Consider the following 20,983-nt stretch of genomic DNA (forward strand, 5'->3'; position numbering starts at 1 on the left):
TGTGAGGGCGGGATACGAGCTGTGTCGTAGCTGTATATATGTGTGAGGTTGGGATACAAGCTGTGTTGTAGCTGTATATATGTGTGAGGGCGGGATACAAGCTGTGTCGTAGCTGTATATATGTGTGAGGGTGGGATACAAGCTGTGTCGTAGCTGTATATGTTTGTGAGGGTGGGATACAAGCTGTGTCGTAGCTGTATATATGTGTGAGGGCGGGATACAAGGTGTGTCGTAGCTGTATATATGTGTGAGGGCGGGATACAAGCTGTGTCGTAGCTGTATATATGTGTGAGGGCGGGATACAAGCTGTGTCGTAGCTGTATATATGTGTGAGGGTGGGATACAAGCTGTGTCGTAGCTGTATATATGTGTGAGGGCGGGATACAAGCTGTGTCGTAGCTGTATATATGTGTGAGGGTGGGATACAAGCTGTGTCGTAGCTGTATATGTGTGTGAGGGTGGGATACAAGCTGTGTCGTAGCTGTATATATGTGTGAGGGTGGGATACAAGCTGTGTCGTAGCTGTATATGTGTGTGAGGGTGGGATACAAGCTGTGTCGTAGCTGTATATGTGTGTGAGGGTGGGATACAAGCTGTGTCGTAGCTGTATATATGTTTGATGGCGGGATACAAGCTGTGTCGTAGCTGTATATATGTGTGAGGGTGGGATACAAGCTGTGTCGTAGCTGTATATGTGTGTGAGGGTGGGATACAAGCTGTGTCGTAGCTGTATATATGTGTGATGGCGGGATACAAGCTGTGTCGTAGCTGTATATATGTGTGAGGGTGGGATACAAGCTGTGTCGTAGCTGTATATATGTGTGAGGGTGGGATACAAGCTGTGTCGTAGCTGTATATATGTGTGAGGGCGGGATACGAGCTGTGTCGTAGCTGTATATATGTGTGAGGGTGGGATACAAGCTGTGTCGTAGCTGTATATATGTGTGAGGGCGGGATACAAGCTGTGTCGTAGCTGTATATATGTGTGAGGGTGGGATACAAGCTGTGTCGTAGCTGTATATATGTGTGAGGGCGGGATACAAGCTGTGTCGTAGCTGTATATATGTGTGAGGGAGGGATACAAGCTGTGTCGTAGCTGTATATATGTGTGAGGGTGGGATACAAGCTGCGTCGTAGCTGTATATATGTGTGAGGGCGGGATACAAGCTGTGTCGTAGCTGTATATATGTGTGAGGGTGGGATACAAGCTGTGTCGTAGCTGTATATATTTGTGAGGGCGGGATACAAGCTGTGTCGTAGCTGTATATATGTGTGAGGGTGGGATACAAGCTGTGTCGTAGCTGTATATATGTGTGAGGGCGGGATACAAGCTGTGTCGTAGCTGTATATATGTGTGAGGGCGGGATACAAGCTGTGTCGTAGCTGTATATATGTGTGAGGGCGGGATACAGGCTGTGTTGTAGCTGTATATATGTGTGAGGGAGGGATACAAGCTGTGTCGTAGCTGTATATATGTGTGAGGGAGGGATACAAGCTGTGTCGTAGCTGTATATATGTGTGAGGGTGGGATACAAGCTCTGTCGTAGCTGTATATATGTGTGAGGGCGGGATACAGGCTGTGTTGTAGCTGTATATATGTGTGAGGGTGGGATACAAGCTCTGTCGTAGCTGTATATATGTGTGAGGGTGGGATACAAGCTCTGTCGTAGCTGTATATATGTGTGAGGGCGGGATACAAGCTGTGTCATAGCTGTATATATATGTGTGAGGGCGGGATGCAAGCTGTGTCGTAGCTGTATATATGTGTGTGAGGGTGGGATACAAGCTGTGTCGTAGCTTTATATATATGTGTGAGGGTGGGATACAAGCTGTGTCGTAGCTGTATATATGTGTGAGGGCGGGATACAAGCTGTGTCGTAGCTGTATATATGTGTGAGGGCGGGATACAAGCTGGGTCGTAGCTGTATATATGTGTGAGGGTGGGATACAAGCTGTGTCGTAGCTGTATATATGTGTGAGGGTGGGATACAAGCTCTGTCGTAGCTGTATATATGTGTGAGGGTGGGATACAAGCTGTGTCGTAGCTGTATATATGTGTGAGGGCGGGATACAAGCTGTGTCATAGCTGTATATATGTGTGAGGGTGGGATACAAGCTGCGTCGTAGCTGTATATATGTGTGAGGGTGGGATACAAGCTCTGTCGTAGCTGTATATATGTGTGAGGGTGGGATACAAGCTGTGTCGTAGCTGTATATATGTGTGAGGGCGGGATACAAGCTGTGTCGTAGCTGTATATATGTGTGAGGGCGGGATACAAGCTGTGTCGTAGCTGTATATATGTGTGAGGGCGGGATACAAGCTGTGTCGTAGCTGTATATATGTGTGAGGGTGGGATACAAGCTGTGTCGTAGCTGTATATATGTGTGAGGGCGGGATACAAGCTGTGTTGTAGCTGTATATATGTGTGAGGGCGGGATACAAGCTGTGTCGTAGCTGTATATATGTGTGAGGGCGGGATACAAGCTGTGTCGTAGCTGTATATATGTGTGAGGGTGGGATACAAGCTGTGTCGTAGCTGTATATATGTGTGAGGGCGGGATACAAGCTGTGTCGTAGCTGTATATATGTGTGAGGGTGGGATACAAGCTGTGTCGTAGCTGTATATATGTGTGAGGGTGGGATACAAGCTGTGTCGTAGCTGTATATATGTGTGAGGGCGGGATACAAGCTGTGTCGTAGCTGTATATATGTGTGAGGGTGGGATACTAGCTGTGTCGTAGCTGTATATATGTGTGAGGGCGGGATACAAGCTGTGTCGTAGCTGTATATATGTGTGAGGGTGGGATACAAGCTGTGTCGTAGCTGTATATATGTGTGAGGGTGGGATACAAGCTGTGTCGTAGCTGTATATATGTGTGAGGGCGGGATACAAGCTGTGTCGTAGCTGTATATATGTGTGAGGGCGGGATACAAGCTGTGTCGTAGCTGTATATATGTGTGAGGGCGGGATACAAGCTGTGTCGTAGCTGTATATATGTGTGAGGGTGGGATACAAGCTGTGTCGTAGCTGTATATATGTGTGAGGGTGGGATACAAGCTGTGTCGTAGCTGTATATATGTGTGAGGGCGGGATACGAGCTGTGTCGTAGCTGTATATATGTGTGAGGTTGGGATACAAGCTGTGTCGTAGCTGTATATATGTGTGAGGGCGGGATACAGGCTGTGTTGTAGCTGTATATATGTGTGAGGGTGGGATACAAGCTCTGTCGTAGCTGTATATATGTGTGAGGGTGGGATACAAGCTCTGTCGTAGCTGTATATATGTGTGAGGGCGGGATACAAGCTGTGTCATAGCTGTATATATATGTGTGAGGGCGGGATGCAAGCTGTGTCGTAGCTGTATATATGTGTGTGAGGGTGGGATACAAGCTGTGTCGTAGCTTTATATATATGTGTGAGGGTGGGATACAAGCTGTGTCGTAGCTGTATATATGTGTGAGGGCGGGATACAAGCTGTGTCGTAGCTGTATATATGTGTGAGGGTGGGATACAAGCTGTGTCGTAGCTGTATATATGTGTGAGGGTGGGATACAAGCTCTGTCGTAGCTGTATATATGTGTGAGGGTGGGATACAAGCTGTGTCGTAGCTGTATATATGTGTGAGGGCGGGATACAAGCTGTGTCATAGCTGTATATATGTGTGAGGGTGGGATACAAGCTGCGTCGTAGCTGTATATATGTGTGAGGGTGGGATACAAGCTCTGTCGTAGCTGTATATATGTGTGAGGGTGGGATACAAGCTGTGTCGTAGCTGTATATATGTGTGAGGGCGGGATACAAGCTGTGTCGTAGCTGTATATATGTGTGAGGGCGGGATACAAGCTGTGTCGTAGCTGTATATATGTGTGAGGGCGGGATACAAGCTGTGTCGTAGCTGTATATATGTGTGAGGGTGGGATACAAGCTGTGTCGTAGCTGTATATATGTGTGAGGGCGGGATACAAGCTGTGTTGTAGCTGTATATATGTGTGAGGGCGGGATACAAGCTGTGTCGTAGCTGTATATATGTGTGAGGGCGGGATACAAGCTGTGTCGTAGCTGTATATATGTGTGAGGGTGGGATACAAGCTGTGTCGTAGCTGTATATATGTGTGAGGGCGGGATACAAGCTGTGTCGTAGCTGTATATATGTGTGAGGGTGGGATACAAGCTGTGTCGTAGCTGTATATATGTGTGAGGGTGGGATACAAGCTGTGTCGTAGCTGTATATATGTGTGAGGGCGGGATACAAGCTGTGTCGTAGCTGTATATATGTGTGAGGGTGGGATACTAGCTGTGTCGTAGCTGTATATATGTGTGAGGGCGGGATACAAGCTGTGTCGTAGCTGTATATATGTGTGAGGGTGGGATACAAGCTGTGTCGTAGCTGTATATATGTGTGAGGGCGGGATACAAGCTGTGTCGTAGCTGTATATATGTGTGAGGGCGGGATACAAGCTGTGTCGTAGCTGTATATATGTGTGAGGGTGGGATACAAGCTGTGTCGTAGCTGTATATATGTGTGAGGGTGGGATACAAGCTGTGTCGTAGCTGTATATATGTGTGAGGGCGGGATACGAGCTGTGTCGTAGCTGTATATATGTGTGAGGTTGGGATACAAGCTGTGTCGTAGCTGTATATATGTGTGAGGGCGGGATACAAGCTGTGTCGTAGCTGTATATATGTGTGAGGGTGGGATACAAGCTGTGTCGTAGCTGTATATGTTTGTGAGGGTGGGATACAAGCTGTGTCGTAGCTGTATATATGTGTGAGGGCGGGATACAAGGTGTGTCGTAGCTGTATATATGTGTGAGGGCGGGATACAAGCTGTGTCGTAGCTGTATATATGTGTGAGGGCGGGATACAAGCTGTGTCGTAGCTGTATATATGTGTGAGGGTGGGATACAAGCTGTGTCGTAGCTGTATATATGTGTGAGGGCGGGATACAAGCTGTGTCGTAGCTGTATATATGTGTGAGGGTGGGATACAAGCTGTGTCGTAGCTGTATATGTGTGTGAGGGTGGGATACAAGCTGTGTCGTAGCTGTATATATGTGTGAGGGTGGGATACAAGCTGTGTCGTAGCTGTATATGTGTGTGAGGGTGGGATACAAGCTGTGTCGTAGCTGTATATGTGTGTGAGGGTGGGATACAAGCTGTGTCGTAGCTGTATATATGTTTGATGGCGGGATACAAGCTGTGTCGTAGCTGTATATATGTGTGAGGGTGGGATACAAGCTGTGTCGTAGCTGTATATGTGTGTGAGGGTGGGATACAAGCTGTGTCGTAGCTGTATATATGTGTGATGGCGGGATACAAGCTGTGTCGTAGCTGTATATATGTGTGAGGGTGGGATACAAGCTGTGTCGTAGCTGTATATATGTGTGAGGGTGGGATACAAGCTGTGTCGTAGCTGTATATATGTGTGAGGGCGGGATACGAGCTGTGTCGTAGCTGTATATATGTGTGAGGGTGGGATACAAGCTGTGTCGTAGCTGTATATATGTGTGAGGGCGGGATACAAGCTGTGTCGTAGCTGTATATATGTGTGAGGGTGGGATACAAGCTGTGTCGTAGCTGTATATATGTGTGAGGGCGGGATACAAGCTGTGTCGTAGCTGTATATATGTGTGAGGGAGGGATACAAGCTGTGTCGTAGCTGTATATATGTGTGAGGGTGGGATACAAGCTGCGTCGTAGCTGTATATATGTGTGAGGGCGGGATACAAGCTGTGTCGTAGCTGTATATATGTGTGAGGGTGGGATACAAGCTGTGTCGTAGCTGTATATATTTGTGAGGGCGGGATACAAGCTGTGTCGTAGCTGTATATATGTGTGAGGGTGGGATACAAGCTGTGTCGTAGCTGTATATATGTGTGAGGGCGGGATACAAGCTGTGTCGTAGCTGTATATATGTGTGAGGGCGGGATACAAGCTGTGTCGTAGCTGTATATATGTGTGAGGGCGGGATACAGGCTGTGTTGTAGCTGTATATATGTGTGAGGGAGGGATACAAGCTGTGTCGTAGCTGTATATATGTGTGAGGGAGGGATACAAGCTGTGTCGTAGCTGTATATATGTGTGAGGGTGGGATACAAGCTCTGTCGTAGCTGTATATATGTGTGAGGGCGGGATACAGGCTGTGTTGTAGCTGTATATATGTGTGAGGGTGGGATACAAGCTCTGTCGTAGCTGTATATATGTGTGAGGGTGGGATACAAGCTCTGTCGTAGCTGTATATATGTGTGAGGGCGGGATACAAGCTGTGTCATAGCTGTATATATATGTGTGAGGGCGGGATGCAAGCTGTGTCGTAGCTGTATATATGTGTGTGAGGGTGGGATACAAGCTGTGTCGTAGCTTTATATATATGTGTGAGGGTGGGATACAAGCTGTGTCGTAGCTGTATATATGTGTGTGAGGGTGGGATACAAGCTGTGTCGTAGCTTTATATATATGTGTGAGGGTGGGATACAAGCTGTGTCGTAGCTGTATATATGTGTGAGGGCGGGATACAAGCTGTGTCGTAGCTGTATATATGTGTGAGGGCGGGATACAAGCTGTGTCGTAGCTGTATATATGTGTGAGGGTGGGATACAAGCTCTGTCGTAGCTGTATATATGTGTGAGGGTGGGATACAAGCTGTGTCGTAGCTGTATATATGTGTGAGGGCGGGATACAAGCTGTGTCATAGCTGTATATATGTGTGAGGGTGGGATACAAGCTGCGTCGTAGCTGTATATATGTGTGAGGGTGGGATACAAGCTCTGTCGTAGCTGTATATATGTGTGAGGGTGGGATACAAGCTGTGTCGTAGCTGTATATATGTGTGAGGGCGGGATACAAGCTGTGTCGTAGCTGTATATATGTGTGAGGGCGGGATACAAGCTGTGTCGTAGCTGTATATATGTGTGAGGGCGGGATACAAGCTGTGTCGTAGCTGTATATATGTGTGAGGGTGGGATACAAGCTGTGTCGTAGCTGTATATATGTGTGAGGGCGGGATACAAGCTGTGTTGTAGCTGTATATATGTGTGAGGGCGGGATACAAGCTGTGTCGTAGCTGTATATATGTGTGAGGGCGGGATACAAGCTGTGTCGTAGCTGTATATATGTGTGAGGACGGGATACAAGCTGTGTCGTAGCTGTATATATGTGTGAGGGCGGGATACAAGCTGTGTCGTAGCTGTATATATGTGTGAGGGTGGGATACAAGCTGTGTCGTAGCTGTATATATGTGTGAGGGCGGGATACAAGCTGTGTCGTAGCTGTATATATGTGTGAGGGCGGGATACAAGCTGTGTCGTAGCTGTATATATGTGTGAGGGTGGGATACAAGCTGTGTCGTAGCTGTATATATGTGTGAGGGTGGGATACAGGCTGTGTCGTAGCTGTATATATGTGTGAGGGTGGGATACAAGCTGTGTCGTAGCTGTATATATGTGTGAGGGCGGGATACGAGCTGTGTCGTAGCTGTATATATGTGTGAGGGTGGGATACAAGCTGTGTCGTAGCTGTATATATGTGTGAGGGCGGGATACAAGCTGTGTCGTAGCTGTATATATGTGTGAGGGCGGGATACAAGCTGTGTCGTAGCTGTATATATGTGTGAGGGCGGGATACAAGCTGTGTCGTAGCTGTATATATGTGTGAGGGTGGGATACAAGCTGTGTCGTAGCTGTATATATGTGTGAGGGTGGGATACAAGCTGTGTCGTAGCTGTATATATGTGTGAGGGTGGGATACAAGCTGTGTCGTAGCTGTATATATGTGTGAGGGTGGGATACAAGCTGTGTCGTAGCTGTATATATGTGTGAGGGTGGGATACAAGCTGTGTCGTAGCTGTATATATGTGTGAGGGTGGGATACAAGCTGTGTCGTAGCTGTATATATGTGTGAGGGTGGGATACAAGCTGTGTCGTAGCTGTATATGTGTGTGAGGGTGGGATACAAGCTGTGTCGTAGCTGTATATATGTGTGAGGGCGGGATACAAGCTGTGTCGTAGCTGTATATGTGTGTGAGGGCGGGATACAAGCTGTGTCGTAGCTGTATATATGTGTGAGGGTGGGATACAGGCTGTGTCGTAGCTGTATATATGTGTGAGGGCGGGATACAAGCTGTGTCGTAGCTGTATATATGTGTGAGGGCGGGATACAAGCTGTGTCGTAGCTGTATATATGTGTGAGGGTGGGATACAAGCTGTGTCGTAGCTGTATATATGTGTGAGGGTGGGATACAAGCTGTGTCGTAGCTGTATATATGTGTGAGGGCGGGATACAAGCTGTGCCGTAGCTGTATATGTGTGTGAGGGCGGGATACAAGCTGTGTCGTAGCTGTATATATGTGTGAGGGTGGGATACAAGCTGTGTCGTAGCTGTATATATGTGTGAGGGCGGGATACAAGCTGTGTCGTAGCTGTATATATGTGTGAGGGTGGGATACAAGCTGTGTCGTAGCTGTATATATGTGTGAGGGTGGGATACAAGCTGTGTCGTAGCTGTATATATGTGTGAGGGTGGGATACAAGCTGTGTCGTAGCTGTATATATGTGTGAGGGTGGGATACAAGCTGTGTCGTAGCTGTATATATGTGTGAGGGCGGGATACAAGCTGTGTCGTAGCTGTATATATGTGTGAGGGTGGGATACAAGCTGTGTCGTAGCTGTATATATGTGTGAGGGCGGGATACAAGCTGTGTCGTAGCTGTATATATGTGTGAGGGCGGGATACAAGCTGTGTCGTAGCTGTATATATGTGTGAGGGTGGGATACAAGCTGTGTCGTAGCTGTATATATGTGTGAGGGCGGGATACAAGCTGTGTCGTAGCTGTATATATGTGTGAGGGCGGGATACAAGCTGTGTCGTAGCTGTATATATGTGTGAGGGCGGGATACAAGCTGTGTCGTAGCTGTATATATGTGTGAGGGCGGGATACAAGCTGTGTCGTAGCTGTATATATGTGTGAGGGTGGGATACAAGCTGTGTCGTAGCTGTATATATGTGTGAGGGTGGGATACAAGCTGTGTCGTAGCTGTATATATGTGTGAGGGCGGGATACAAGCTGTGTCGTAGCTGTATATATGTGTGAGGGCGGGATACAAGCTGTGTCGTAGCTGTATATATGTGTGAGGGCGGGATACAAGCTGTGTCGTAGCTGTATATATGTGTGAGGGCGGGATACAAGCTGTGTCGTAGCTGTATATATGTGTGAGGGCGGGATACAAGCTGTGTCGTAGCTGTATATATGTGTGAGGGCGGGATACAAGCTGTGTCGTAGCTGTATATATGTGTGAGGGTGGGATACAAGCTGTGTCGTAGCTGTATATATGTGTGAGGGCGGGATACAAACTGTGTCGTAGCTGTATATATGTGTGAGGGTGGGATACAAGCTGTGTCGTAGCTGTATATATATGTGTGATGGCGGGATACAAGCTGTGTCGTAGCTGTATATGTGTGTGAGGGTGGGATACAAGCTGAGCCTTCGCTGTACAGAGGTCCCCATGTGTCCCAGATCACCCACCTTCAAAAGTTCCTGCAGGATGTGGAAACTTGCGAGGAAGGGTGGTCACATGACTTCCACATGTACAGTACAGAGTTCACATGTGCGGATAAAGTTCAGACCAAGTTTATTGTAGGAAGTTTTCTGCTGTGTTATTGCACACCTGTGTACCAGCTTAACCCCTTTATCCCCGAGGGTGGTTTGCACATTAATGACCGGGCCAATTTTTACAATTCTGACCACTGTCACTTTATGAGGTAATTACTCTGGAACACTTCAACGGATCCCCCTGATTCTGAGACTGTTTTATCGTGACATATTGTCCTTCATGATTGTGGTAAAATTTCTTTGATATCACTTGCGTTTATTTGTGAAAAAAAATGGAAACTTGGTGAAAATTTAGAAAATTCCGAAATTTTCAAAATTTGAATTTTCATGCCCTTAAATCAGAGAGATATGTCACACAAGAGTTAATAAATAACATTTCCCACATGTCTACTTTGCATCAGCACAATTTTGGAACCACATTTTTTTTTGTTAGGGAGCTATAAGGGTTAAAAGTTTATCAGCGATTTCTCATTTTTCCAACAAAATTTACAAAACCATTTTTTTAGGGACCACAGCACATTTGACGTGACTTTGAGGGGTCTATATGACAGAAGATACCCAAAAGTGACACCATTCTAAAAACTGAACCCCTCAAGGTGCTCAAAACCACATTCAAGAAGTTTATTAACCCTTCAGGTGCTTCACAGGAATTTTTGGAATGTGGAAGAAAAAAGTGAACATTTAACTTTTTTCCCAAAAATGTCAATTTAGACCCCAATTTTTTTAGTTTTGCTAGGGTATCAGGAAAAAATGGACCCCAAAATTTGTTGTGCAATTCTTCCTGAACACGCTGATACCCCATATGTGAGGGAAGACCACTGTTTGGGCGCACGGCAGGGTTTGGAATGTAAGAAGCGACATTTGGCTTTTTGAATGTAAAATTTGCTTGAATAATTAGAGGACAGCATGTCGCTTTTGGGGAGCCCCTGATGTGCCTAAACAGTGGAAACCCCCCACAAGTGACCCCATTTTGGAAACCAGACCCCTCAGGGAACTTATCTAGATGTGTGGTGAGCACCTTGAACCCCCAGGTGCTTCACAGAAGTTTATAACATTGAGCTGTAAAAATAAAATGTTAACTTTTTTCCCACAAAAATGTTTTTCATCCCCAAATTTTGCATTTTCACAAGGGTAACAGGAGAAATTGCACCATGCAACTTGTTGTGCAATTTCTTCTGAGTAAGCCGATACCCCATATGTGGGGGAAAACCACTGTTTGGGCGCACGGCAGGGTTCGGAAGGGAAGGAGCGCAATTGACTTTTTGAATGTAAAATTTGCTTGAATAATTGGCGGACGCCATTTTGCATTTGGGGAGTCCCTGATGTGCCGAAACAGTGGAAGCCCCCCACAAGTGACCCCATTTTGAAAACTAGACCCCTCAAGGATTTTATCAAGGGGTATAGTGAACATTTTGAACCCAGAAGTGCGACACAGAATTTGATAACATTAGGTCATCATGTTGAATAAGTTGTCATTAGTCTTGAGCACAAGTGCTCACTACTTGAGTTTGCATCGGGTGCTCGGGTATGCACCATGTATCACGGGTGCTCAAGTGACATGCTCGAGTCCCCTCCCTCATGTTTCACGGTTGTTAGACACCCAAAAAACACATGCCGGGATCGCTCGTGCATGGCAGGCAATCCCCGCAAGTTTTTTTTGGCTGTATAACAGCTACAAAAGATATAGAGTGAAGACTCGAGCAAGTCACTCGAGCACCCGCGATACATGGTGCATACCTGAGCACCCGATGCAAACTCAAGTAGCGAGCACTTGCCCTCAACACTAGTTGCCATATCATCGTCATTTTTTTTCTTTACTTTTGAAAAAATCCCAACCCTAACCCCAACCCTAATACAATCCCAACCCTAACCTCTTCTCTAACCCTAGCATAACCCTAACCCTAGCTCAACCCTAACCCAACCCTAACGCTAGCACAACCCTAGCCCAACCATAGCCCAACTCTAACCCTAGCCCAACCCTAACCCTAGCTCAATCCTAACCCAACCCTAACACTAGCACAACCCTAGCCCAACCATAGCCGAACCCTAACCCTTGCCCAACCCTAACCCTTGCCCAACCCTAACCCTAGCACAACCCTAACCCTAGCACAATCCTAAACCTAGCACAATCCTAACCCTAGCACAATCCTAACCCTAGCACAACCCTAACCCTAGCACAACCCTAACCGTAACCCTAGCACAACCCTAACCCTGGCACAACCCTAACCCTAGCACAACCCGAACCCTAACCCTAGACTTTATTTTTTACGCCATTCCTCGTGCGGTATAAGTGATTAGACCACTTTATTCTTCGGGTCGGTGCGATTACAGCGATACCAGATTGATATCGGGTTTTTATGATTGACAGATGTCACACACTAAAAAAACCTTTTTTTTTGCAAAGGCTAGTTTTTGCATCTCCATATTTTGACAGCTGTGATTTTTCCATATTTCGAACTGACAGAGTCATGTGACAGCTTGTTTTTTGCAAGACAGGTTGACGTTTTTATTGGCACCATTTTCAGGCACGTGACACTTTTTGATCGCTTTCTATTCCGATTTTTGGGAGGCAGAATAAACAAAAACCAACAATTCAGGAATTGTTTTTTGGGGTTTTTTTTTATACCATTATGCGTGTGGTAAAATTTAAAAGGCAGCGTTATTCTTCGGGTCAGTACGTTTACAGTGGTACCACATTTATATATTTTTTTATGTTTTGGCGCTTTTAGACAATAAAAAGTATTTTATAGAAAAAAAGAATTGTTCTTGCATCGCTTTATTCTGACTATATGGCGGCTTGTTTTTTGTTGGACAAGATGACGTTTTCAGCGGTATTTTTATTTACATTTGTCTTTTTGATCGCCTTTATTCCATTTTTTGTTTGGCAGTATGATGATAAAGCATCGTTTTTTGCTTCATTTTTTTTTTATTTATTTTTATTTTTTACCGTGTAAACTAGCGGGACAGTTTTATAGGTCAGGTTGTTCCGGACGCGGCGATACCAAATATGTGTACTTTTATTGTTTGTTTGTTTTTTCAGAATAATATTTATCATGGGTACAGTATATTTTTATTTTTTGGGGGATTATTTTTTTCATTTCTTTAAAATATTTTTACAATTTTTTTTTACTTGTACACTATGTCCCACTATGGGACTTTCACTTTTTGCAGCCTGATCAATTATATAGCATAGGGATTCAGACGCATCCCTATGATATACAGCCAGTCAGCGCTGTATGCAGAAGAAACTTGGGTCACGCACTGCGCATGACCAAAGTAACTTCTTGCCTCCTGGTGACCCGGATGTTGTCATGACGACATCGGGTCACCATGACAACATCCGGGACGGGCACAGACACCACAGGACACCGGAGAAGAGGTAAGTATTGGAGCTTATCTCCCCCCTTGCTCCTGCAATGCTGCGTTCGACTTCGATCGCAGCATTTTGGGGGTTAGTGTGCAGGGAGCGGTGCAGCACCGCTCCTTGCACATAGTACCGGGTGTCAGCTGTGACAATCAGCTGACACCCGGCAGCGATTGTGCCAGCACAGCTTGTGTGCGGGCGATATCGCCAGGACGTACTATTACATATCTGGCCCAAAAAGCCCAGGGCGCAGGTACGGAATAGTACGCCCAATGTCAGAAAGGGGTTAATCGGAGAGATTCATATTGTGACAGCTATTGTTACCAGCTATATCATTGCACACTGCTTGTCACCAGCTACATAATCGCACTCTGCCTGTCACCAGCTATATCATCACACCCTGCCTGTCACCACCTATATCATCGCATACTGCCTGTCACCAGCTATATCATCACACCCTGCCTGTCACCACCTATATCATCGCACACTGCTTGTCATCAGCTATATCATCGCATACTGCCTGTCACCAGCAATATCATCGCACACTGCCTGTCACTAGCTATATCATCGTACACTGTCCATCATCAGCTATACCATCGCACACTGCCCATCACCAGCTATATCATCGCACCCTGCCTGTCAATAGCTATATCATTGCACAATGCCTGATACCAGCTATATCATCGCACACTGCCTGTCACCATCTATATCATCGCACACTGTCACCAGCTATATCATCGCACACTGCCTGTCAACAGCTATATCATAGCACACTGCTTGTCATCCGCTATACGATCGCACCCTGCCCTTCATCAGCTATACCATCGCACACTGCCCGTCACCAGCTATATCATTGCATCCTGCTTGTCACCAGCTATATCATCGCACATTGCTTGTTACCAGCTATTTCATCACACACTGCTTGTCATCAGCTATATCATCGCATACTGTCTGGGTTGTGCACGCGTCTTCTTGTGCAAAGTGGCTTCGGAGATAAGTGGCAGTTATTTCCGAGGCCATGGACTAATACCCGTCTTCTTCTCTTTTCACACAGGTACATGCTCTGCTCCTGCACATTCCTCTGCTTGCTGTATATGCCGCCATCTAATTCTCTGCTCCCCTGATTCAACCTTCTGGTACATGCTCTGCTCCTGCACATTCCTCTGCTTGCTGTATATGCTGCCATCTAATGCTCTGCTCCCCTGATTCAACTTACTGGTAGAATTCTCCGCTTGATATTTCTGCTTTATCTGTCCCATTCCATTCAATACTCACATATGTCTGTCCTTTCCCCACTGTAGATTTTATCTGATGTTTAGAGGTGCCAAACTGAAGAGCCTACAGAGTCCTAGCTCTGTCTTTGATCACCCAGCCATCTCCTGGTGAGGTGAGCAGCTGCTAATTTAGCCACAAGCAGCTCCCACAATGCCCCTCACCTGATGGTTTAGTGTGCCCTCTATATTTAGAAGCTCCTTAAGGGGTGCACGCGTGCTGGGTTGTGCACGCGTCTTCTTGTGCAAAGTGGCTTCGAAGATAAGTGGCAGTTATTTCAGAGGCAGTTAGTGAGGGCAGGAGTCAGGTAACCAACACTTTGACCACTTACTCTCTTTTAACTATGTTACTGTTAGCTCTCACTTTTTCCTCTATAGTCCTCCACTTTCTAGTAACCCCTCAAATCCCTACACCGAGTAAGAAACTCTTCATCTCTCCCTCCATCCTCCCCATTCATCTCACCTCCTCCTCAGAATTATTCCTCAACATTCAATCCTGGATCTCCAAACACAGACAGCCAACTCATGCTCTCTCTTGCTCCCATCTGCTAACACTTTCTCTGCTCCTCCTCACTGCTGGAGATATCTCTCCAAATCCTGGTCCTCCTCGCCATATCCCCACAGTTACTTCTACCTCCTATCCACAACCTTCCACAAACTGTCGCAACCCATCTAACCTCATACCCATCCAACTAATCCCCACTTCCTCAGTTGCACTAACAGGAGCTCAATGGAACGCTCGCTCCGTGTGCAACAAACTTTCCTACATCCACGACCTTTTCATTACTAACAAGCTTTCCTTCCTCGCCATCACCGAAACAAGGCTCACCCCCTCTGACACAGCCTCCCCAGCTGCACTTTCGTATGGCAGATTCAACCTTTCCCACACCCCCCGCCCCAATGGCAAACATGGCGGAGGCGTAGGTTTTCTCCTGTCAGATACCTGAGCTTTCACCCAAATATCACTGCCACCCTCCGTTACACTCCCCTCTTTTGAGGTGCACTGTGTGCGCATCTATTCCCCCTCTGACCTCCAACTGGCCGTCATTTACCGACCCCCAGGGCTAGCCACCACTTTCTTAGACCACTTCACCACCTGGCTGCTTCACTTCCTTTCCACTGACATCCCCACTATCATAATGGGTGACTTCAACATCCCCTTTGACACTTCCCACTCGTCTGTCTCTAAGTTCCTATCCCTCACTTCCTCCTTCGGCCTTGCTCAATGGTCTTCTGCAGCTACTCATAAAGATGGCCTCACACTGGACCTCATCTTCACCCGCCTCTGTTCCCTATCTAACCTCTCTAACTCACCTCTCCCTCTCTCTGACCATAACCTCCTCACATTCTCTACCCTCTCCTCTCCAGGTGCACAATCCCCACTCCACAAACTTACACACGCTCGCAGAAACCTCAAACACCTTGACCTACACTCACTCTCTGAATCCCTTCTTCCTCTTACAGACATAAATTCCTTACACAATGCAGATGTTGCTGCCGCTTCATATAACACCACAATAGCTGCAGCTCTCGACTCGATCGCCCCTCTCACACATACCAAAGCTCGCACAATCAACAGGCAACCCTGGCACACCAAACTTACTAAAGAACTGCGACGGGCCTCCAGGGTTGCGGAGCGGAGATGGAAAAGGTCTCACTCATCGAGCACTTCATCGCATTCAAACAATCCCTCACTATTTTCAAGTCCGCACTCACTACAGCAAAACAAACCTACTTCTCATCTCTCATATCATCCCTGTCTCACAACCCTAAACAGCTATTTAACACTTTCAATTCTCTCCTTTGTCCCCCAGCACCTCCTCCCTCTTCTCTCATCTCAGCCGAAGACTTTGCCTCATTCTTCAAGCAGAAGATTGACACCATCACACAAAGCTTTTGCCTAAAGTCTGCACAACCTCTCCTCATATCTACTCAACCTTCCTCCTCCAAACCCCACTTCTCCACCATTACAGAAGGTCAAGTCTCCTCTTTACTCTCCAAATCACACCTCACCACATGCGTACTTGACCCAATCCCATCCCACCTCATCCCTAACCTTACCACAGTCTTCATCCCAACCCTAACCCACCTCTTCAACCTGTCACTAACAACCGGTGTCTTCCCCTCATGTTTCAAACATGCCGCAATCACACCCATCCTCAAAAAGCCCTCCCTTGACCCATCCTCTCTGACTAGCTATCGCCCCATATCACTTCTCCCTTACGCCTCAAAACTACCAGAACAACATGTCCACCTTGAACTGTCCTCCCACCTCTCCTCCTGTTCCCTCTTCGACCGCCTCCAATCTGGCTTCCGACCACATCACTCGACTGAAACTGCCCTGACCAAAGTCACCAACGACCTACTAACCGCTAAATCCAAGCGACACTACTCCATCCTCCTCCTTCTGGACCTGTCATCTGCCTTCGACACAGTCGACCATTCCCTCTTACTACAGATTCTCTCATCTCTTGGTATCACTGACTTGGCCCTATCTTGGATCTCCTCATACTTAACAGACAGGACATTCAGCGTCTCCCACTCACGCACCACCTCCTCATCTCGCCCCCTATCTGTCGGTGTCCCCCAAGGTTCAGTTCTAGGACCTCTGCTCTTCTCCATCTACACCTTTGGCCTGGGACAGCTCATAGAGTCTCACGGCTTTCAGTATCACCTCTATGCTGATGACACACAGATCTACCTCTCTGGACCCGATATCTCCTCCCTACTAATCAAAATCCCACAATGTCTGTCCGCCATCTCATCCTTCTTCTCTGCCTGATTTCTAAAACTCAACATGGATAAAACAGAGTTCATCATCTTTCCACCCTCTCATTCATATCCCCCATCTGACTTATCCATCAACGTCAATGGCTGCCCACTCTCCCCAGTCCCTCAAGCTCGCTGCCTCGGGGTAACCCTGGACTCTGAACTCTCCTTCAAACTACATATCCAAGCCCTTTCCACTTCCTGCCGACTCCAACTCCTAAATATCTCCCGGATCCGTGCATTCCTCAGCAAAGACTCTGCAAAAACACTAGTGCATGCCCTCATCATCCCCGGCCTTGACTACTGCAACCTCCTGCTCTGTGGCCTCCCTTCCAACACTCTTGCGCCCCTCCAATCTATCCTAAACTCTGCTGCTCGACTAATCCACCTGTCCCCCCGCTATTCCCCGGCCTCTCCCCTCTGTCAATCCCTTCACTGGCTCCCCATTGCCCAGAGACTCAAGTTAAAAAACCCTAACCATGGCATACAAAGCCATCCACAACCTGTCTCCTCCATACATCTGTGATCTAGTCTCCCGGTACTTACCTGCACGCAACCTCCGATCCTCACAAGATCTCCTTCTCTACTCCCCTCTTATCTCCTCTTCCCACAATCGCATGCAAGATTTCTCCCGCGCATCCCCCCTATTCTGCAACTCTCTACCCCAACACATCAGACTCTCGCCTACCATGGAAGCCTTCAAAGAAACCTGAAAAACCACCTCTTCCAACAAGCCTACAACCTGCAGTAACCACCACCCCACCACATTACTGCATGACCTCCTCTACCCCCACCTACTTTATCCTCACCTATCCCTTGCAGACTGTGAGCCCTCGCGGGCAGGGTCCTCTCTCCTCCTGTACCAGTCGCTGACTCGTTTTGTTAAGATTATGTAAATGGTTTTGCTATGTATATCCCTATCACATGTAAAGCACCATGGAATAAATGGCGCTATAATAATAAATAATAATAATAATAATACTGCATGTCACCAGCAATATCACGCACACTGCCTGTCACCAGCTATATCATTGTACACTGCCCATCAACAGCTATACCATCGTACACAGATATATCATTGCTCAATGCCTGATACAAGCTATACCATCGCACACTGTCACCAGCTACATCATAGCACACTGCCTGTCACCATCTATATCATAGCACACTGCCTGTTACCAGCTATATCATCGCTCACTGCCTGTCACCAGCTGTATGATCGTACACTGCCCATCATCAGCTATATCATCGCACACTGCTTGTCGCCAGCTATATCATCACACTCTGCCTGTCACCAGCTATATCATCACACTCTTCCTGTCACCAGCTATATCATCACACCCTGCCTGTCACCAGCTATATTATCGCACTCTGCCTGTCACCACCTATATCTTCGTACCCTGCCTGTCATCAGCTACATGATCTCACACTGCCTGTCACCAGCTGTATCTTAGCAATCTGTCTGTCACCAGCTATATCATAGAATCATAGAATCATAGAATGGTAGAGTTGGAAGGGACCTCCTGGGTCATCTGGTCCAACCCCCTGCTCAAAGCAGGATTCACTAGATCATCTCAGACAGATGTCTGTCCAGCCTCTGTTTGAAGACGTCCATTGAAGGGGAACTCACCACCTCTCGTGGCAGCCTGTTCCACTCATTAATCACCCTAACTGTCAAAAAGTTTTTTCTAATATCTAATCTGTGTCTCCTCCCATTTAGTTTCATCCCATTGCTTCTAGTCTTTCCTTGTGCAAATGAGAATAAAGATGATCCTTCTACAATGTGACAGCCCTTGACATATTTGTAGACAGCTATTAAGTCTCCTCTCAGTCTTCTTTTTTGCAAGCTAAACATTCCCAAATCCTGCAACCGTTCCTCATAGGACATGGTTTGCAGACCAGTCACCATTCTGGTCGCTCTTCTCTGAACTTGCTCCAGTTTGTCTATGTCTTTTTTAAAATGTGGTGCCCAAAACTGTACACAGTATTCCAGATGAGGTCTGACCAAAGAGGAGTAAAGACCGATAATGACTTCACGTGATCTAGACTGTATGCTTCTGTTAATACATCCCAGAATTGTATTTGCCTTTTTTGCTGCTGCATCACACTGTTGACTCATGTTCAGTCTATGATCTATTAGTATACCTAAGTCTTTTTCACATGTACTGTTGCTTAGCTCTATTCCTCCCATTCTGTATATGCTTTTTTCATTTTTATTGCCCAGATGTAGTACTTTGCATTTTTCCCTGTTAAAAACCATTCTGTTGGTTGCTGCCCACTGCTCCAGTTTATTTAGGTCTTTTTGAATCCTCTCTCTCTCTTCTCTAGTATTAGCTATCCCTCCTAGCTTTGTGTCATCAGCAAATTTAATCAGTTTACCCTCAATTCCTTCATCTAAATCATTGATAAAGATGTTGAACAATACAGGTCCCAGGACGGAGCCCTGTGGTACCCCACTTGAGACATTCATCCAGCTGGATGTGAAGCCATTTACAACCACCCTTTGAGTCCGATCACTAAGCCAGTTATGAATCCACCTAACAGTTGCCTGGTCCATTGCATACTTGGTCATTTTTTCAATAAGGATGGTGTGAAATACTTTGTCAAATGCTTTGCTGAAGTCAAGATATACTATATCTACAGCATTTCCCTGATCCACCCAGTCAGTGATTCTGTCATAGAAGGAAATTAAGTTAGTCTGACATGACTTGTTAGTTACAAACCCATGCTGACTCTGGTTAATCACTTCATTCTTATCCATGTACTTACATACATGTTGTTTAATAATTTGTTCAAAGATCTTTCCTGGTATAGAAGTCAGACTCACCGGCCTATAGTTCCCAGGGTCCACCTTCTTCCCCTTTTTGAAGATAGGAACAACATTTGCTCTTCTCCAGTCTTCTGGGACTTCTCCTGTTCTCCAAGAATTTTCAAAGATTATGGAGAGTGGTTCTAAAATTTCTTCTACGATCTCCTTCAGTACTCTGGGGTGTAATTCATCTGGACCTGGAGACTTGAACTCATTTATGTTAGCTAAATATTCCCTCACAATCTTTCTGTTTACAGATAACTTGGATTCCTCTATTCCTTTAAAAGGACAGTGAAGATCAGTTGATGTTACATTTTCTTTCTGAGAGAAAACAGATGCAAAATAGGAATTAAAAAGTTCGGCCTTCTCAACATCCTCTCTTACCATTTCTCCATTTTCATCCTGTAAAAATCCTATAGTATCTTTGACTTTTCTTTTACTTTTGACATACCCCCAAAATCCTTTTTTATTGCTTTTGACATCTCTTGCAAGCCTTAATTCATTGTCAGCTTTAGCTAACCTGATACGTGCCCTGCAGGATCTGCAGACTGCATTATAATCTTCTTTAGATATACCTCCCTCTTTCCATTTAATAAACATTTCTTTCTTTCTTTTTAGCATGTGTTTAAGTTCTGTGTTCATCCATCCTGGTTTCCTTAAATGCTTCCCATTCTTCCTACTTTTCGGGATTGTTAACGATTGTGCTTTGAGAATCTCATTTTTAAAAATTTCCCATCCTTCCTGGACATTTTTGTCCTTAAGGACATCCAGCCATTGGATCCCTCCTATTCTCTTTCTGAGTCTCTTAAAATCTGCCTTTCTAAAATCTAACCTTGAAGTTTGAGTCTTCACATGTCTTCCTCCTCTAGTTATCCAAAATTCTATAATAGCATGATCGCTGCCTCCTAGGGTCCCAGCCACCTTTACCTCCTCAACCATTTCCTCCCTGTTTATAAGGATTAGATCCAAAGTAGCAGATCCCCTTGTTTTCTCCCCTACCTTTTGGAAGATAAAGTTGTCAGCAAGAGAGGATAAGAATTTGCTTGACCTGTTAGTTTTACTTGAGAGAGATTCCCAACAAATGTCTGGATAGTTGAAATCTCCCATGACCACTACGTCATATTTTTTGGAGAACTTGGTCATTTGTGTTATGTTCTGCTACC

General features: G+C 46.0%; 1 protein-coding gene across 1 annotated transcript in view; it reads right to left on the reverse strand.

Moving 5' to 3' along the window:
* Positions 1-20,774, reverse strand: part of LOC141162508 (uncharacterized) — a 64,182-nt gene extending 43,408 nt beyond the window's left edge. Inside the window, exon 1 of the mRNA XM_073648684.1 lies at positions 19,839-20,774. Within this exon, the coding sequence (XP_073504785.1) occupies positions 19,839-20,759 (921 nt within the window). The 5' untranslated portion in view covers positions 20,760-20,774. The remainder of the gene's footprint in view (positions 1-19,838) is intronic.
* Between the last annotated feature and the right edge of the window lie 209 nt (positions 20,775-20,983).

This window comes from Phyllobates terribilis, unplaced genomic scaffold (genome assembly GCF_046119375.1).
Source record: "Phyllobates terribilis strain yellow unplaced genomic scaffold, ASM4611937v1 Scaffold_9__5_contigs__length_417890890, whole genome shotgun sequence".
NCBI lineage: Eukaryota > Metazoa > Chordata > Amphibia > Anura > Dendrobatidae > Phyllobates > Phyllobates terribilis.